Source organism: Hoplias malabaricus, chromosome 10, assembly GCF_029633855.1.
Source record: "Hoplias malabaricus isolate fHopMal1 chromosome 10, fHopMal1.hap1, whole genome shotgun sequence".
NCBI classification, from domain to species: domain Eukaryota; kingdom Metazoa; phylum Chordata; class Actinopteri; order Characiformes; family Erythrinidae; genus Hoplias; species Hoplias malabaricus.
The window spans coordinates 37,144,107-37,163,409 of NC_089809.1; the positions used below are offsets into that span (position 1 = coordinate 37,144,107).

Consider the following 19,303-nt stretch of genomic DNA (forward strand, 5'->3'; position numbering starts at 1 on the left):
CCTCCTGAACAGGTAACAGCAAATTTATTTCTTAAAATATATATGGAAGTACAGAAAGTGAGTTATAGCGGCGTTTGAAAGGCGCCAGGACTGTGTTTTGTGTGTTTTATACCAAGTGTTTCAAAACGAGTTTTGTTTAGCTATAAATCCTAGCGCCAGCTTTACTTTCACATAGCTGTTTAAGGTAGAAATGAGTATTCAATAAGAAGCTAGAGAACAAAGCAAATAAGACTCTTAAACAGACCAAATTAACGTGGAACTAAATGCTTGAATACGAAAATTGTGAATAACTGGTGGAATAATACAATCGGTTTGTGTGTTTTAAACGGCTAAAATGGAATAGTAAAAATAAAAATTTGCAAAAGCTATAGCGCTAGCGTCAGCTCTTAAGGTGGAACAGAGAATTCAAGAACAAATACGATTCGTAAACGGACACACGTAAAGTGGAACGAAATGTTTGACCACGAAAATTATGGATAAGATCTGCTTCCTAAATTACTTTTATGGTGGACTAGCCTTGTGTGGTCGAAATATTTCAGTTTGATTTGGACAGTAATGGCTTGTAAATGCAGGGAAATGGCGGCCGCATGTTCACTTTTTTTTGCATAGATAGCTATCTGTCTTTCCCTTAACTCCGGCCGTCCCCTAATTCACTGCTGTATATGGTGCAGTTCCGCTCTCTCTCTCTCTCCGCCAATCGCATTGGGTAAAACAATAAAACGTAAGTTCAAGCCTCAGTGGGGCATTTAAACATCAGTCTTGCAAGAATTCACATATCTAAACAATATTTAAGTATCTCTAACAGTGTTGTAATTCTTTGTGTGCAAAACGGCATGTAAAGCACAACACATTTCCATTTCGCGACAGATATTTCCCCTCAGTGTAAAAGTTAGCTTAGCGGTTAGCTTCCTTTTCTCTGAGGGGAAAATCTACCGCCATTTTAATCCTTACATGTAGAGTACGGATACCAACACAGGACAAACGTAATCTCATTGTGAACCTCTCAAAACCACTGTATGTGGTAGCAACTGTCTCGTTTGACTGTCACAAGCAGGAGAGGTGGCCGAAGTTATGACTTAGCAGTATTGGCACCTACTTAAACAAAAGCGTTTATATCTAAAACATTTCTTCTTTCAAAGTCAAGCAAGTCTTGGACATTAATCTACACATATTTGACTCCTGAAAAATGTTGATTTGAGTGAGTAAAGTACTTCTATTTATGTACAGTTAGCTACGATTTCCAATATTGTAATTAAAGTGGCTGGAACTTGGGGTAACTATGCTAGATGTTTTAGTGAAATGAGGAACACTTTTCTGTGTAAATATTTTGGTTATGGCACATTCTTCTTAGCTGTTATGGTCCAAGTTCTTAACCTATTGCTTGTTCATTCAGTTTTCCTCAAACTTGCAACCTGCTCAAGCTTCAGGTTTGGGGAGGAGGCAGACAGCTCACTCCACTGTTTTGAAACTGTATTATAGTTCTGATTTGAAATGCTTGGTGTCAATATTAAAGATTGCGCCTTTAAAGCGTTACCGTTAAATATCTTTCAAGAATTATATCAATATATTTGTGTGTTTGGGATCCAGCAGTGAGCCGAATGTGTTCTAACTCACCTTTTGTCCTCTGGATCCTATAGCTCCTTTAGACCCAATGCCTCCTGCAGTCCCTGGGGATCCCTAAATAAAGATTGTCAAATTATTAAACGAATGTCACATTATAATATATTTGTTTCAGTGAAATAAGTTTTCTTCTGTACCCCTACCTGACGTCCGGGTAAACCAATAGTGCCTTTCTGTCCTGGAACCCCAACTGGACCACTTGGCCCCTGAAAGGCAAAACAGTGAAGAAAATCCTCTGATTGCTCATGTACTAAACCCAGAAGACTTAAAAAGGTAAGAATATTACTTCTCCAGTGATTTTATAGACGGTCTACTCTTGCAAATCTTATGGATTTAAACATTTCTATTGCCTGTAGGATTCCCACCTTCACTCTGATGCATTTTTAGGTTTCTAAATTGAAATCATCTTGAATTTAAGAGCTTGAGCTTTTAAGAATTTTCCACCAATAATATTTCCAGGTTATTTCCTGTCAGGATGATGTTTAATTTATTGTTGTTTTTACTGCTCTTTTACATGTACCACCCTAGCATTAGGACAACACCAGAACATGAAATTAATAAGCAGATTATTTTTAATTAAAAAATTATTACAATTTATTAAAACCACATAAAAAAAATTCTATTCAGTTCTGCATTTATTATACTTTCCTATACAAATACCCTTTTCTCTTTAGTCCTCTTTAGACTGTACTATAACAGAGTTTCTCTGGACAAACTTTGGGTTATTGTTACCAATTTTAAACAAAGGCTTTTAGGCTACATCCACATTACAAGCCACATTTAATCAATTCAGGTTCTTTTGCTCAGATCAGATTCGATTCATAAATTTAGATGTGCTGTGTCTGTCTCTAATGTGATATGATCTGCCCCCGAAAAGGCATGGAGGCACAAACTGATATGTTTATGCACGTCACCTCAGGTAACCACCACAAAAACGTCATATTTGTGAGACAACTAATTATATTTAAACTGGAGCAACAGATGCATTAACTCTGTGCATCTCATTTGATTGGGAGATCAGCTAACAGTTTGCCAACTGTACATGATTAGGATGAGAAATCGAAACAAATCCAGCCATCTTGCTTTTACTGTTGCACCAAGACTTTGGGTGTCTCAAACGTTTTCCACCCTATGTGGGGCTCAGTGTAAGTAAAACAACTGTAAAAAAAATGGCCTGGCCCTGTGGTTAGTGAACTGGGCTTGCAAAACGAAGGTTTCCAGTTCGATCTCCAGAGCCAGCAGGTCATGACTGAAGTGCCCTTGAGCAAGGCACCTAACCCCCAACTGCTCCCTGGGCAATAGCTAGGGCTGCCCACCGCTCCAGGCATGTTCACTGCCCTCTATTGTTCACTAGTGTGTGTGTGTAAATGTGTTTCTCTGCACGAATTGGATTTAATTCGGAAACCGATTTTCTCTGTGTGCAAGCACAGTGACTAATAAAGTCATTGTAATTCTAATTTTAAAACATTTATAAAAAAAAAAAAAAACCCTTTATATTCTGATATAAATTTCATGTCAAACTAGTGCTCTGTCTGTTTGGAGTAATTTCAGTTTTATTATCTTTTAAGTGCACTATGTCGGAAATTTGGTGCTATTTGGGATGTAGATAGCACCTCTCCTTCCTTGTCATTTTGCTGTACCGCTGGCGATGGCTGAGACAACAGCACTATGGGCATTTGTACAGACAAACATGCATGTCACATGCCCATGAATTGGATATATATCCAATCTAGGACCATAAATGAGAATCAAATCTGATCTTTGTGAACATGATTTGAACAGCCTGAAAAAATCGAATCTGTGTCTTATTATTATTATTTATTTATTTATTTACTTATTTTTGGGAAATTAGTGGAAAACTGAAGCAAAGAATTAAAAATGCAACCAAAAAATCAACGTTTAAATGTTCTGTGAAAGAGTGGTTCTAACAGTATAGTTACTCAAATGTGTAAAAAATGAAGTAGTTGTACCGTTGGCCCTGTTGGTCCAGGGGTTCCTTGCAATCCTGTTGATCCTGAAGGCCCTCTGGCACCCTGACAATAAAACAAAAGATGGATATCTTGACGAATTCTAAAAGGCAACTAAAGTATTTTATTATAACTGCATTAATGAAAGGAATGAACAATATTCATTTGAATTTATATGTAAATATTTAAAGAAAAAGGATTCATATTCAGAATGTTATGGAAGGAGAAAGGTACTGACAAGTAGTCAAAACAACTTGAATATGAAAATCTTGGTAGTGTTTCAGTTTGATGTAATAAATATACCCTAGTCTTAAACATACCGGCGGACCTGTAGCGCCTCGTCTTCCAGGTTGACCCTGAAAAATTAGAAATGGAAAACAAGTAAAGTCAATAGAAAAGCTTCAGATTAATAAAATAGGTCTGTTAAAGAGGCTTAAAAATACTTACAGGCTTGCCAGGGACTCCAGCTGTACCCTTGGCACCATCCTGTCCTGCCTCACCCTGCCAATAAAGAAATGAGATGCAGGAACTTAGCTTTTCTTTCATTATTTTTTTTTACGCTGCCATGAAACATTTGGGAGGTATCTCTGATGTACTACAGAAACTGAATGTAGCCATGAATCTAAATTCATGCATTAGGTAAAATGTGTTAGCATGGTGTCGCTAATGGAACTGAAATGTTTACATACCTGTAGGCCTGGATTCCCATCATCCCCTTTAGGGCCCCGGAATCTGTTATCAAGACCTGTCTCACCCTTGAAGGAAGAACGTGACACCAGTCAAAATCTATTCTAACATATGTTCTTAAGCAAATATGGCAAAAATGTGCATTCAGCAAAAAAAGCATTCAACTGTAATTCTAACAGTATATAAATCAGGATGTGGAAAAAAAAAAAAAAAACAACTTTGTAGCATGAGGTTGAGATTCATCATGTTTCACGTTCAACTACAAGCAACACAGGATCAAGCCAAAACCAACACACACTTAGAACCACAAAATGGTATTTTTAGTAGAAAGATGAAATGTGCGGATTGTTTTTGTAAATAACACACACGGACACCAAAAGTCTCACCACATGTGTGTCAAAATGTAACAGATTCATCCTGGGTCAGATGTAATATGAAATGAGCGCAAATCTTTTCTCCCTTTATGAACAAACTTTTTACTTTCTTGTTGAAAAGAATGGTGTTCAAATAAGGACAAATGTTCAGAGAACACGGTCAACAGAATATTTCTGTTTTTAACCTTTTATGTTAATAGTTAAAAGTTAATAACTGAGTTTGAGAGGCACTGGGTAAGATCACTGTGAACTGGGTGCTGACAGCTCTACAGTTCACTGTGACCTTACCCAGTGCCTCTCAAGTGCAGTTAGTAGGTGGTTTGCATAATTAGCTACAGCCTCAGTACAATTGACATTCAGGAGCACTGTAGTGACCCAGTCCAGGTACTTTATACAGCTTCTATACATACACCTACAGGGGTTGGACAATGACACTGAAACACCTTGTTTTAGACCACATTAATTTATTAGTATGGTGTAGGGCCTCCTTTTGAGGCCAATACAGCATCAATTTGTCTTGGGAATTATATATACACACCCTGCACAGTGGTCAGAGGGATTTTAAGAAATTCTTCTTGCAGGATAGTGGCCAGGTCTCTACGTGATGCTGGTGGAGGAAAACGTTTCCCGACTCGCTCCTCCAAAACACCCCAAAGTGGCTCAATAATATTTAGATCTCGTGACTGTGCAGGCCATGGGAGATGTTCAACTTCACTTTCATGTTCATCAAACCAATCTTTCACCAGTCCTGCTGTATGTATTGGACAGTATTGTAGTCTGAATCTGACGTATAAATGATTAAGTATAGCCACTTTGCACTGTAGACAAAAATCAAACCAGAACATCACCTAGTTTAACATCATCTACATAAGAAAATCAAAATATGTCTTATGAACAATGTAATAAGTACAAACAGGTCCCAGATTCGGATTTACTTCCAAAATATCTCGAGCCAAAGATTCTTTCGTTTCAGCGAGACTTCCCTAAAACATGAAGCCAAAAAAAATTCAACTCACCGGATCTCCTCTCAGACCTCTTTCTCCAGACACACCTCCAACCCCTCTAACACCCCTCGGTCCCTGGGGTAGAAATCATTTTCAGACGTATACTTGACCATTTTCCGAATCTTGATTAAGCCAAACTTTTCTAAACTGTTTTTTAGAACATCCTCATTGAATACAGTCAAAAGTTTTATTGCAAAAAAATTGAAATCATATTGATCACAATTAAAGTTGAAGGTCTTTACCGGTCTGCCTGTATCTCCTCGTTCTCCTGGTGTTCCTGCAGCTCCAGTCACACCCTAAAGGTAAATATCAGCAAATAGTTTCTTTTCTGTGAAGTTAAAGGACATTGAAATTCTATTTTGCTTAAAACTTAAGAAACTGAAGCATTACCTGTTCCCCATCGACTCCATCCACACCATGTTCTCCATCTTCTCCCTGTCCAACAGAAACACAGCAAGTTCCTTGTTGTTACAAGGCTTGGGAAATATTACTAAGTCATTAGAATCAAAATGGTCAAAGCCAGGTAAAACCTCTATTATTTTTATTACACATTTTCGCAACTCCAAATTATTTAATAATAGGTTTGAATTAATGTAATATTATTAGCAAGTATTGGTTTGGCTTAATTAAAAAGACATTCATTAGTATTAAATGCACATAAAAGGCCACAAGCACTCACCGTATCACCCCTGTATCCTCTGATACCCTGCAGAGAGTTTTAAAATACCACTTTTAGATTAGATTTAGAATTTGCATCCAATGTAAGCATATTTGACCTGTAGTGAATATTGTACATTGAAGCAAATGAACCAGCTTTACCTTTGGACCTCTTTTCCCAGGACAGCCTTGATGACCTTGGGTTCCATTCAGACCAGGACCCCCCCTGTCTCCCTGTAAATATAATCATCTTAAAGATTAAAAGACTCTTGAGGCTTGCAGACATTTTGTAGTATAACAAGAAAAGAGAAGGATATGGTATTTTAAATCTAGCAACATTTTAAATGTGGGCAAACTGGAACTTGAGGATGATAGTATGAAATATGGAACTATTTCCTTTCTTTCATTTTAACAAATATTAGCTTTGTTTGACAGCTATTGGCTCTATTAAAAGGTTCATATACAGGTAGTGTATATCCACCTTTAGAGACACCAGAGTGTGTCTGTCATTGCTTTGGAGTTTTGTGTTTGTCTACTCACATAAGATGTTCATCTGCTTTAGGGTTAAATTCTTGTCTTTGTCTTTTGTTTCCAAGGCTAGTCTTGTGTTGTTTCTCTTTTTAAGTCTTGATTCTTTGTATTGTAAAATGTTTTCCATTTGTTTTAAGACAGATTTTAAGTTCCCCAACCGCTTGTGCTGACCTCCTGCCTCTACCTTCACTATTAGACTAAAGGCAAGGCATGTTTGTTTATACAGCACTTTCAAGCACAATGGCAATTCAAATTGCTTTACACAATAGTACAGAAATATTACAGGAGAAGATTTACAATTTTAGAAGATAATTAAAACATTTTTAAATGCAGTTTTAAGTTAAAATATGAATTAACACAATAAATAAAACAGTGCAAGGATTTTCTAATAAAGTAGCTCCTTGTCTCTCATAATTTGTTCATATAAATATAAGAACTTTGTGTTAAACTTTTAAGTATAAACTTTACATTTTAATGTAATTATTTAAAGTATTGATATCACCATTACTATATCATCATGATTTATCAGGTTATTTCAAATTAATAAGTAATAAGCATAAGGGCAAAGGTAGCCTTATATTTTTGGAGCCATTTTTTTTGGTAGCTTTAAATCTCACCATTCCTCCTTCATCTCCAGGAAATCCAGGATATCCTTTCTGCCCACGGTAACCCTGTTTAGTGATAAAAGAAATGGATTTTATAACTGACTCATACTGTTTTACATACTTGTATACCTTCTTTCTGGCTTCAAATAACACATTGCCTTTATTCCTGAATATCCTCGAGGTCCACGGGGTCCCTCCTGGCCAGAGCATTTGCACATCACATTACAGCAGTCTCTTAGGCTCACAGCATCCTAGAAGGCAACACAGAAAGGGACATAAATATAAAATCATAATATGGTAAGTAGAATTAGTGACAGGAACCTTACACAGAACTGTAAACTAGATATAAAGCACATTTTCATATCTACATGTTGCTATTTCTAGTTTTTTATGTTATTTGAAAATAATCTGACTCAAAATTCATCAGAGGTTTTGGCAATGTGCTTTTTAACTTATTTTTATCTGCCACCAGGTGAGATATAATGTTGAATCTTGAATCGTAAGATCAGGAAAAATAGTAATTTTATTACTTCTGACTTGCCTTGTTGAGTTTGTAAAAGAGCAAAAAGATCATGGTTGTTTCACAGTTATGAAGGCAAAAATGGAAAAAGAGGAATACAATTAATTGTGAAATAGATGGGAAATTGTGGGAATTCCTGGTGTTTTCCTGTAACAGATGGAGCAATAATGGCCTTAAGTTTAAAAAGGTTGAGACTGGAGAGTTCACTCCCCAGGACAGACTGGATAAACAAACCCACCTATTGCCCAGTAAGTGCTCCCTGGGCGTCTAGATGGTTCACTGGGTGTGTGCTCACTGTCCCTAGTGGATGTGGCTAAAACATCTGCTCACTAGTGTGTTGGTGTGTTCACTACCGAAGATGGCTGAAAAATATTAAAAACCAGTAGTTTAAAACATGAGTGCATATGAGTGGATGGCTGGATGAAGAGATGAAAGGATGGACAGATGTCTTTTTAGAGACGTGCACCAGGCCGTCTCAGCATTCTCACCTTTTGAGCTGCTTTAGGTGCAAAGACCCTGGGGAGAAGCCTGGGAGGAATAACCCTCACCCTTTAGGTCATCAAAAGGGTATATCCAGGACGTTTTAAGAAATGATTGTTAAGGCAGCCCCACTCTAATGCATGAGCATACAAAAGAAGCCCAGAGGGTCAAGCAGTCCATCTACAACGACCCACCCAAACATCTTAATTCCAGCTGGTAAACAGCATAATGGTCCTCTTCCTCAAATCAGCTGCAAGATCTTGGGCATCTGGCTGGGACCATGACATAGTGAAGGTCTATGTGGGTAAAGTAAACTACCTAGTGAAGCAAGCATGTAAAAGACACACAGGCTTATCACTGACTACCAACCATAGCTGTTAGCCATGCGATGCCCCCACAAGGGGCATATGGGGGCATACTAAAGGGGCAGGGCAAAAAGCAATACATTTCTTTGCCTGGCTCAGCTATAAAAACGGATTCATAAAATCTGCTCAGTGGGTAAATGTGGAAAGAGAATATAACCAAATCAATAAAAATAATATTCCTATAATCAGTTAATTCATACAGAAAAGTGGCACACTGCATGTATTAATCTCTATAAACACTGTATTTAATTTGCCTTCTACTGCTGGCTGGCTGTAATAGGCCTCAGCCGATTATTCTATTGCTGTTACTCTATTTCTCAAGCAATTTTTATTTAAACATATATTATCATGGTCTTGTACCATCTGACAGCATGTTTACTCACAATCTCTTTGTGAATGACACTGGACACACTCTGCATGCCAATAGTTAGAGGAACATCATATTCAAATCCACGGCCAAACTCTATCTTCTGCAGCTCTGTAGGTCTCTGGACTCCTTCTAGCGCTACTGTCAGCAATGCATGGACTCCTTTCATAAAATTCACAAGGAGAAACACAATGGAGGATCTCTAATATACATACATACACAGACAAGTGCCTCTAAAATGTTTAGACAACACATTCACATAATGTACTGTGTAACAAGTGACATGTCTACTTGTCTACGTTGAAAGATTTGAAAATGGGAACAATTCATTATTAAAATAATACACTTACCACTCTTCCTGAGCTCATCTGAGGCAACCTTTAGGACGTCAATAGGTTCATCCAGGCCGTCACTGAAGATGATCACTATCTGAGGATGTCAGTAATTTGAGCAGCTGATCATAAATCACATTCAAGAACAATAAGACAAAACACTGAAAGAGGTGTACAACTGAAATCCAACATGTGAATTCATTTGTATGTGAATTAGAGCAGGAAAACCAGGCAGAATAATCCAGGATTACAGTCATTTAAAAGCAATAGACAAAGCTATACACAAAATATAACGTGTGCTATAACAGTAACATGCTTGTAAAGCTAGTGTGGAAGTGAGTGCAGTTGTAAAATGTAATAAAACAAAAGAAGAATCTGCGATTTGTTACATCCCTTGAAGTTTTATTTAAAAGCACTAAAAACATATTCAGTATTTTTACTGAAATGCTTGATTGTATTTTGATGCCTGCAACACACGACAAACAATTTGGGCCAGAGGCATACCCACTCCCCAGGAAAATATTTTATTTTGACAACAGCATTTCTCTCTCTCTCTCTCTCTCTCTCTAAAGACCCATTATTTGTCTCCACATCAAATAGAAGCTTCTCACAAATGCAGTTTGCCCATGTGGTGGTCACTGATGCATACCCCTTACTATGAGAGATGTTGGCTTTTGCACCTATCACTGATAACAATCTGGATGATTTCTTTTGTCTTTATAAAAAAAAAAAAAAAAAAAAACATTGGAAAACATGACTCCTCTGACCACATCTGTTTCTACTGTCTTTTAGACCATCTGAGATGAGCTTAGGCCCAGAGAACCCATTAGTGTTTCCACACTGAACTGATGTGAGGCTTTCTCCTTGTGTAATAGAATTTCAGGTTGCCTTTCTTAATGCAGCGGTGGACTGTGTAATGTGACAAGTGTTTTTCAATGTGCTCCAAAGCCCATTTGGCTACATTTATCACATTAGTATGACAGTTTCCCTTGCCATGTAGTCTGAGGGCTCAAACGTCATGTATTTCAACATTGCTGCCCTACACAGAGGTTTGGGGTTTTGCTTGGGTATCCATGGCCTAATGGTTAGAGACTAGGGCTTAGGACTGAAAGGTCATTGGTTCGATTCCTATGACCAGCTGGAAAACTGGGGGTGGTGGAAGTGAAGGAACAGCACTGTGCTCCTCTCTCCATCCATGGCTGAGGTGCCCTTGAACAAAGCATCGAATCAACCACTGCTCCCCGGCTGCAGGGGATGTCTGCCTGCCACTCTGGGCCTGTCGAGGATCAGTTGAATGTGGAAGACACATTTCATTGTACGTTGTACAATAACAAATAATTGCACATTTCACTTTTTTTTGAGAGTCCTTTTGTACCCAATCATGATACCTTTACCTGTCATCAGGTCACCTGCCTATCATGGAATATTTAAAGATGTATCTTAAATATTTTTTATAAATATTTCATTCTTATTTTGCTAGTGTCTCTACTTCTTAGTGTGTTGTAGGCATTAAATTATATATTTGTTTACATTTACAAAATAAAATTCAGATGTTCAGAGAAAATACATGGTTGTGGTGTTTCAAGGGGAAATGTTTCTAGGGAATTAACATTTAAAATATGGCCAATTGTTTTGGAAACAAGCTCATACAACATTTTTTTTTTGATATTATAGTTAATATCTGTCCCTATTAACTGGTGTAGCATATCTAATCCTCTGGAAAAAAATATATATATATATACACACACACACACACACACTCCCGATAATGTGATAAAGAAAGAATTCCAGTATACCTTCACACCAGCTCTAGAGGTTGCAAACTTATCCTTGAAAGACCTCAGCAGGCGTGTGTTGAATGCCAAAGTTTGCATAATTTGTTGTTCCATTATTTTATTCATTACACCTTCACTGTAGTCCTCAAAGCCAGTATCATAGATTATATGTCCATCACTATCAACCAAGCGGAAGCCCGTTTTGGTTTGTACAGTGGGGGAAGTAGTGACACAACACACATTGTGCAGTGTGGAGATCTGTTTGATAATCTCAGGTAGAAAAGTCTGCAGCTTATACTGGCCAAGGAAGAGTGACTGCGAGCTTGCACTGACATGGGAGACGTCAAATCCAACGCCAATGTTTACAATGCAAGCTGTTGGAAAAGGGGAATGTGATATTAATTATTAAAAAAAAACACAATACAGATCAGCCATATTATTTCAAAGACTTGAAAAATTCTGCTATATTAAGACATGAAATGCATGTGTCCTTACCTGGTTGGTCATAAGGTTCTGGTTTTTTGCACATAGTATCAAAAACCTCCAATGTTGTTTTATGTAGTTTCAGATCATCAAAGCTCTCCACAATGTAAACTTTCTCACGTTTCCCAGCAATGTAAGCAAGCTGTTCACGGGAGATGTTCCTTATTCCAACCACAAACACCTCAATATTCCTTGCCCTTAACTTGTCAGCTGCACCTTGGACTTCGTCATTTGATTCTCCATCAGTGATCAGTAGCAGATTCTGTGAAATGCCACTATGTATACGGCTTCCTCTCTTAGTATGAAAGAACTCGTCTACTTCCTTTAAAGCATTTCCAATATTTGTCCCATCTTTCATCTGCTTAATTCCTTCAATGGCCTTCTTCACAGCTGCTGCATCCTTATGTTCATTCAAGTAGAACTCCTTCCTGTAGTTAGTACTAAACTGAGCGACACCGACTCTAAAGAGGTCTTCACCGATGCGAAGATTGTCTATAAAACTCAGCATAAAATGTATTGTTGTATTCCAATCATTCTTTTTAATGCTTTCAGAACCGTCAATCAGAATTACCAAATCAGCTTTCTCTTTCTGACATTCTGAAAAAAAGACAGAGCTCAGATGAAGCACAGATTTGATCTTAGGGATTAAAGATCACAAATCATTCAGATGACACTTGAAAAAGACAAATGTATTATTGATTTTTGTTATTATTGTCTTACATGTGCACATATATATATATATATATACTAAGCCCTGATTCAGACTGAAGTGTAAATGTAAAACTGAATGGCTTTGTTTCTGGTGTTTATTTTATGGATGGTATGAGATGAAAATAGATGTCATGTACTTGCCTGGTTTAGAGTTGTTGCAGATCACATTGGAAATGTTCTGCTTAAGGGCTTTCAAAGCTTCAAAGTCATCAACTTCAAAAACTTTTTCCTTGTCGTTGGTGATGGTCTCTAATTCAGCTCTTTTTGCATTTTTCACTCCGATGCCATATATATTAATTCCAAGAGCGTGGAGCTCCTGTGAACTCTTGGATAAATCCTGTGGATCTGTAGCTTCTCCATCTGTGATGACAAACATAATCTGTGGGACACGTTTATCCCCGCGCCCACCTTGGTCTGGTTTAAAGTAGGGCACTGAAAAACTCAACGCTTTGGCTGTGTAGGTATTTCCACCCGGTGGCGTCAGGCTACGAATAGCTTCCTGAATTTCTCTTTTTGTATGGTACTGGTTCAACGGGAATTTTAACTCAGGGTTTTCAGAGTACAATATAACACAAAAATGGACATAATGTTGCCCAAAATTTGTGCTGTTGACCACTGAGGTCATGAAAAACTTCATGCTCTCAAAGTCCTCATTACGAATGCTGCCAGATCCATCCACCAAAAAGACAACATCTGCCATTTGTGTTTTCTGGCAATCTAAAAAAAGAAAGCAATGTCAGTTTATAATCATTCATGTGTGTAAGCATGAGAACATATTATATGATGCACAAGATAGCTAAACATTGGCACATGCAATAGATTTTTAAGTCGGTATAAAATTTGGAGTACAATATTTTAGAAATATATGGTACAGAAACTTAGCAGCATTCTAAAATCTGCTTCAAACACATTGGCTATTATTGTAAACACCCTTCAAGTATGACGATAGCCACCTAAATATTTTAATAGTGGAATAAGAAAGGACAGTGGAAGTAACATAAGCAGCTGACATTGAATCTCACATTCAGCAAGGCACACCTTTATGTTTCAACCCTGTTAATTCCATTCTCCCTCTCAATTTCTTATTCAACATCTAATGTTGGTCTTGTTATTATTATAAATATTTACTTGATTAAAACTACATAATAATGACAACAATTAGTTCAAATCTATTCCAGAAAGCTGCCTGAGAAAGTCTTGCCATGGGTCAATCTTTCTAATATACAAACCAAGACTTTTAAAAAGTATTAAATTAATTCACTTAAATAGTGTGCTTTACAACCAACACTACACATAACACCTATCCATTCAACACTCAGTAAACACACACACTGGTGGGAAATAGCAGCCCAACGTGCATGGCTCACTCTCATTGGCATGTAGCACCAGAGGTTCACACAATGCCAGTCCATATCTGGGCATATGCCCATACAGACGTTCATTCACATACACACTCATTCACTCATACCAGGACAGCTCTTGGAGTAGCCAACTCACTTAACCTCCATGTTTTTGGACTATGGGAGTAAACCGGAGACACCAGAGCAAATCTATGCAGACATTGGGTGAACATGGACACTCTACACAGATGTTTATCTCACTTTTACTGTAAATATGTATATATTTTTTTTTATATAATTCTGTCTTACCATCAGCAGAGTTGCAGATCTTGAGCAGTAGGTCTTTATCTAAGAACTTCAATGCATCAAAGTTCTGTTCCATATACACATTATTGGGAGAGTCACTGATGGTTCTCAGCTGTGCGCTATTAGCCTCTCCCACACCTATACAGTAAATGGTAACGCCTTTGTCCCTCAGGGCCTTGGCAGGATCAGTAACCTCATCCTGGGACTCACCATCTGTGATCACAACAAGAACTTTTGGTACATTTGTACGCCCTCCTTTGTGTGGGTCGAAGTACTCTGAGAGGTATTTGAGTGCTTCTCCAATCAGAGTATTTTGGTCCATTTGCTGTATGCCATTAATGGCCTGTATTATCTGAGCAGAATCATAATAGGTGTTCAGTTGAAATTCAGCCTTTGTGTCTGTGCTGAACTGCACCAATCCAACCTGCACACCATCCTTCCCAATGTTAAACTTGGAGACCATGGTATTTAAGAACTTCTTTGCCTTTGCAAAGTCTTCAGTGCCAATGCTCCATGAACCATCAACCAAAAAGATGATATCTGCCTGCATGTCTTCACAAGCTGAAATGTAAAAAAAAATCACCTTTATCAAAATCAGAATTAAGACTTAATATTTATAATAATAAAATGTTTACACATAAACTTTACCCGTCTCTGAGCACCCTTACCTGTCTCTGAGCAAATATCAGTTACAATGTCATGCTTGAGAGGTTTGAGTGCATCATAGTTGGTGACAAAAAACTTCTTATCTGGATCACCCGCCAACTCCAGAAGCTCTGTTTCGCTTGCATTTTTCACACCAATGGCATAGATGGACACCCCATTTTTCCTTAGATTTTCTGCTGGCATTTTCACCTTATCCTGAGATTTTCCATCAGTGATGACAATAAGAATCTCACGAACTTTTCTACCACGAGTCTTTCTGGCCTCCTCAAAGAGTGGAAGCATGTAATCCAGAGCCTTGCCAGTCGATGTGCCTCCCCCTTTATGGACAATGCCACTCACAGCTGTATCAATAGAGACTTTGTCTCTATATTGTGTCAGGCTAAATTCTAGTGTAGGATTGTCAGAAAACTTCACTGTACCCACACGAACTAGTGTTGGCCCAATATTATACATCAGCAGAAACTCCTGAATAAACTTTTTCATGTCTTTAAAGTCTGAGTGTTCAATACTCCCGGAATCATCAATGAGGAAATAGATGTCTGCTTCTTCAGTCTGTGTACACCCTAAAAATGCAACAAGTAAAAAGGTAAATTGCTTGACATAAGTAATAATCTCTGCTGATTTTATCTTAGAAGAGAACATTGTAAGTAATGTCTTACGTTTTTTTAACTTGGATTGATCTGTCTGGACAGCAGTGGAATGGACAATATTGTTACATACAGCCTTCCTCAGAAATGTTTCCATAACGTAAAGCTGTGCAAAATTGTCTGCAGTAAACACAAACTGCCTGTGAGGGTGGGATGCGATATCTTTCAGCTGTTCAAAATCATAATTTTGAATCCCCAGTGCATAAACATTGACCCCTAAGCGCCGTAGCTCGGCAGCTTCTGTTGTGACATCATCCTCAGACTGCCTTTGTGTGATGACAATAGCAATCTTCTGCACTCCACGGCGGCTGCCCAGCTCTTCTTTGAAGACTTTGTCTCTTGCAAACTTCAGGGCCTTGCCAGTGTTGGTCTGACCACCCTTGTATGGCAAAATGTGTATATACTGCAGGATGTCATCTTTGTTATCAAAAGTGTTCAGGTAGAACTCAGCCTTGGGCGTGTCACTGTATAGAACCATTCCCACTCGCACATTGTCAGCTTTCATCTCCAGGCTATTTATGAAGCGGAAGAGGACGTTGCGCACCAGCTTGAAATTTACAGCAGTGATGCTGTCCGATGCATCCACAATAAACACAATATCCGCCACCTTAGCTTTCTCACAGTCTGTAAAATGAATAAACAAATGTCAACAGAAGACATGATAGATGTGTTAAGAGAAAAATATCAAGGTTCATTTATACTGTGTTCAGAAGCTTTCAGACTGAATACTTGTAGTATATATGCGTATTTTTGTTTCTTTCATTTATGTCTACAAACTGTGAATATACTGATATTTTAATATCTATAGTAGAGTATTTTGCCCAAAGATTTGTACACAAATAAAAAATAACCAATCATCAGTGTCATAAAACAATTAAGCTGCAAATTACTATTACTGTGCTCATTTGTGTAAAATAAAGACAAACTGACCCACTGTTACTTCTGGAGTTTCAATGGCAGTCTTAATTTTTTTTGTTATTTCAATAACATTTGTAGTAGTAGTGTGGAAGGTTTTTTCTGGAGGGGCAAACAATGTCCTATCCACTGGAAGACCTGGAGCAGTTCCAGGAAGTAACAGGTCCACGTCTTTGCGTACATCAACGTCGACAATGGTCACCCCAGCAGCCTTAAGTGTACGCATTGCCTTGTGTACATTGTCATCAGATTTTCCGTTGCTCACCACCAGTATGTACTGTTTGTAGCCCTGTGCAATGCGGCTTCCAGATTCAGCCTTAAAGAAGCGAGTGCGTACAAAGTCCAACGCTTTTCCAAGGTTGCGCTGTGTAGACCTTCTGAGCTGGAACCTTTGAATGAGCTTTACAGCCTCGGCTTGAGTTTTGTAAGCATTGAAAAGAAATTCCACAAATGCATTTTCACCAAACTGAGCCAAAGCAATCCGGTTGGATTTAATCCCCACATTAAGCTGATTGGCTAGCCCAGCGAGGAACTGTCTTATTTCTGCCTGCTGAGCGGAACTGTCCACCAAGACAAGTACATCTGCAAACACTGGAACTAGAGCTGAAACAGAAACAAAGCAAAACAATGTCCAACAAAAATAAATATGAAAAAAGGCAGGAAACACATTTAGGAACTTATTTATATTTTCTGTTATATGGTAAATATCATTCATTATCTGTAACCGCTTAACCAGTTCAGGGTCACGGTGGGTCCGAAGCCTACCCAGATTCATTGGGCACAAGACAGGAACACACCCAGGAGGGGGCGACAGTCCTTCACAGGACACACACACACACACACTCACTCACTCACACCTATGGACACTGTGTTTTTTGGACCATGGGAGGAAACCGGATCACCTGGAGGAAACCCACGCGGACACAGGGAGAACACACCAAACTCCTTACAGATGGTAAATATCACTAATTTAAAATAAGACCTATCATGTATAATGTAGTTAATGTCATTTTTTACCAATTTTTTAAACAAAAAATTCTAAGGCATTTTGAATAATGTGATATGTCTACAATCTAAATAACAATTACCGAAATAATACAAAAGTTACTGCACAGTAAATATGTAGTGGACACTGAACTACAATTACTCAACAGTCAGGTAAGACTGATACATATAAGGGTAGTTATGTTGACACTGAACCTAGAGGCTTTTCTAAACCTTACTTGACACTGGTAACAAATTCAGAAAACCATTTGCTTTAACTTACAATAAAAATATTCTATAATTATATATCCTATAATCTAAGAGATGTTATGGAAAAGTATGTTATCAGTTACAAAATCTTTCTATTTTGCACCAGTATCAAATGTCACCCCATGAATGTGCTGAGAATACAAAAGGGAACTGATGTAAGACTTTTCTGACTCATGGCATAATTCCATGTTTTATTTCATGGTTCTGATGTTACCACTGCTATAAAAAATTCTTCTATGGGTATGTATGTCAAACTTTTGACTCATGCTGTATATTTGTGTACACAACATTACCCTGCTGCTGCTCCTCCACTGAGAAACACACTGTGTTCATTGTGGTAGTAGTTGCTCTCAGTAATTCCTGGTAGTCAGTGAAGTTGAGCACAAACCGATGATGTGGTTTGTTGGCAATGGAATGCAGCTCCTTAATATGGACATCACCAACTCCAATGGTGAAGATTAAAACCCCCTTTCTCCGCAGATCCTTGGCTGGTTCCTTCATTTCATCGGATGAATCCCCATCAGTGATCACAACAGCAATCTGAGGCACATACTGACCGGCTCGACTGACAAACTCCTTTTTGAAGTAGTGTGTCTCGAGGAATCGAAGGGCCTTTCCTGTTTCCGTGCCTCCCTTTAGATATTGGAGGTTGTCAACTTTCTCCAGGAGGTCATTCTTGTCTGAATATTGTCCCAACAAGAACTCTTGCTTGGGCTCATTACTAAACTGTACTAGTCCAACTTTGATCCTATTAGGCCTAATTTCAAGACCTTCTATGAATGTGTGGAGGAACCGCTTCATCCTCAGGAAATTTTCATCACCGATACTACCAGAGCCATCCACAAGGAACACAATGTCAGCCAAGTTAGCGCTGCATACTAGAAATAAACACATACAAAGGATTATGTTGACAGTGGACATGGCATTGAAAAACACAAATGAAATAGCAGATTAACTACATGCAGGCATGTCGTAGCATGTCCTTTAAGATAACTTTAAGATACATAGTTTCCGTATACTGTTACTAATAGCATAGCAGCTGCTGTTGTGCTCCTTTACCTTGGGGGATTTGAGTCACCTGACGTTTGGCTTCCTCCACTGTGGTGCAGAGTACCTGAATGAAGCTCTGAGAAATACTCTGCAGGGCTGTGAAGTCAGACACACTGTAGATGTGTTGATCGTAAGGCTCCGTGGCTATCTCCTCCAGCTGATCCATGTCAGCATCTTTTATTCCAATGGCATATATTACTATCCCCTTCTGCCTCAGCTCTTGCGCATATGGCGCCACATTGTCCTGTGACTGTCCATCTGTGATCACCACAACGATCTGAGGTACCCCCTGTTTAGCACGGCTTCCGGCTGCTTCATTAAAGTGGTTCGTCAGCAGGAAGTTTAACCCCATTCCAGTCTTAGTGCCGCCACCCATGTACGGGAGGGTGTTAATGTACTGAACAATTTCCTCCTTGGATGTGTAGCTGTTGAGAAAGAATTCAGTGCGGACTGAGTTGCCGTACTGTACTAGGCCAATTCGAACCATGTCAGCACCCACATCGAAACTCTCCACCAACATCCGTAGGAAGTCACGAATCCTCTGGAAGTTCTCTGTGCCAATGCTCCATGAGCCATCCACCAGTAAAACAATATCAGCCAAAGCCTCCTTTGTACACACTGTATGAAAGTATTAATTATTATTAAAA

At 38.5% G+C, this 19,303-nt stretch overlaps 1 protein-coding gene across 1 annotated transcript in view; it reads right to left on the reverse strand.

The window, feature by feature from the left end:
• Positions 1 to 19,303, reverse strand: part of col6a4a (collagen, type VI, alpha 4a) — a 43,410-nt gene that overhangs the window by 7,733 nt on the left and 16,374 nt on the right. The window contains exons 3-26 of the mRNA XM_066684011.1: positions 18,666 to 19,274; positions 17,900 to 18,484; positions 16,368 to 16,955; positions 15,450 to 16,061; positions 14,793 to 15,353; positions 14,128 to 14,685; positions 12,620 to 13,195; positions 11,780 to 12,364; positions 11,306 to 11,658; positions 9,528 to 9,606; positions 9,194 to 9,339; positions 7,604 to 7,696; positions 7,458 to 7,511; positions 6,472 to 6,543; positions 6,332 to 6,358; positions 6,043 to 6,087; positions 5,895 to 5,948; positions 5,665 to 5,727; positions 4,277 to 4,342; positions 4,035 to 4,088; positions 3,908 to 3,943; positions 3,591 to 3,653; positions 1,764 to 1,826; positions 1,615 to 1,677 (exon numbers count right to left, since the gene is read on the reverse strand). Of these exons, the coding sequence (XP_066540108.1) occupies positions 1,615 to 1,677; positions 1,764 to 1,826; positions 3,591 to 3,653; positions 3,908 to 3,943; positions 4,035 to 4,088; positions 4,277 to 4,342; positions 5,665 to 5,727; positions 5,895 to 5,948; positions 6,043 to 6,087; positions 6,332 to 6,358; positions 6,472 to 6,543; positions 7,458 to 7,511; positions 7,604 to 7,696; positions 9,194 to 9,339; positions 9,528 to 9,606; positions 11,306 to 11,658; positions 11,780 to 12,364; positions 12,620 to 13,195; positions 14,128 to 14,685; positions 14,793 to 15,353; positions 15,450 to 16,061; positions 16,368 to 16,955; positions 17,900 to 18,484; positions 18,666 to 19,274 (6,005 nt within the window). The remainder of the gene's footprint in view (positions 1 to 1,614; positions 1,678 to 1,763; positions 1,827 to 3,590; positions 3,654 to 3,907; positions 3,944 to 4,034; positions 4,089 to 4,276; positions 4,343 to 5,664; positions 5,728 to 5,894; positions 5,949 to 6,042; positions 6,088 to 6,331; positions 6,359 to 6,471; positions 6,544 to 7,457; positions 7,512 to 7,603; positions 7,697 to 9,193; positions 9,340 to 9,527; positions 9,607 to 11,305; positions 11,659 to 11,779; positions 12,365 to 12,619; positions 13,196 to 14,127; positions 14,686 to 14,792; positions 15,354 to 15,449; positions 16,062 to 16,367; positions 16,956 to 17,899; positions 18,485 to 18,665; positions 19,275 to 19,303) is intronic.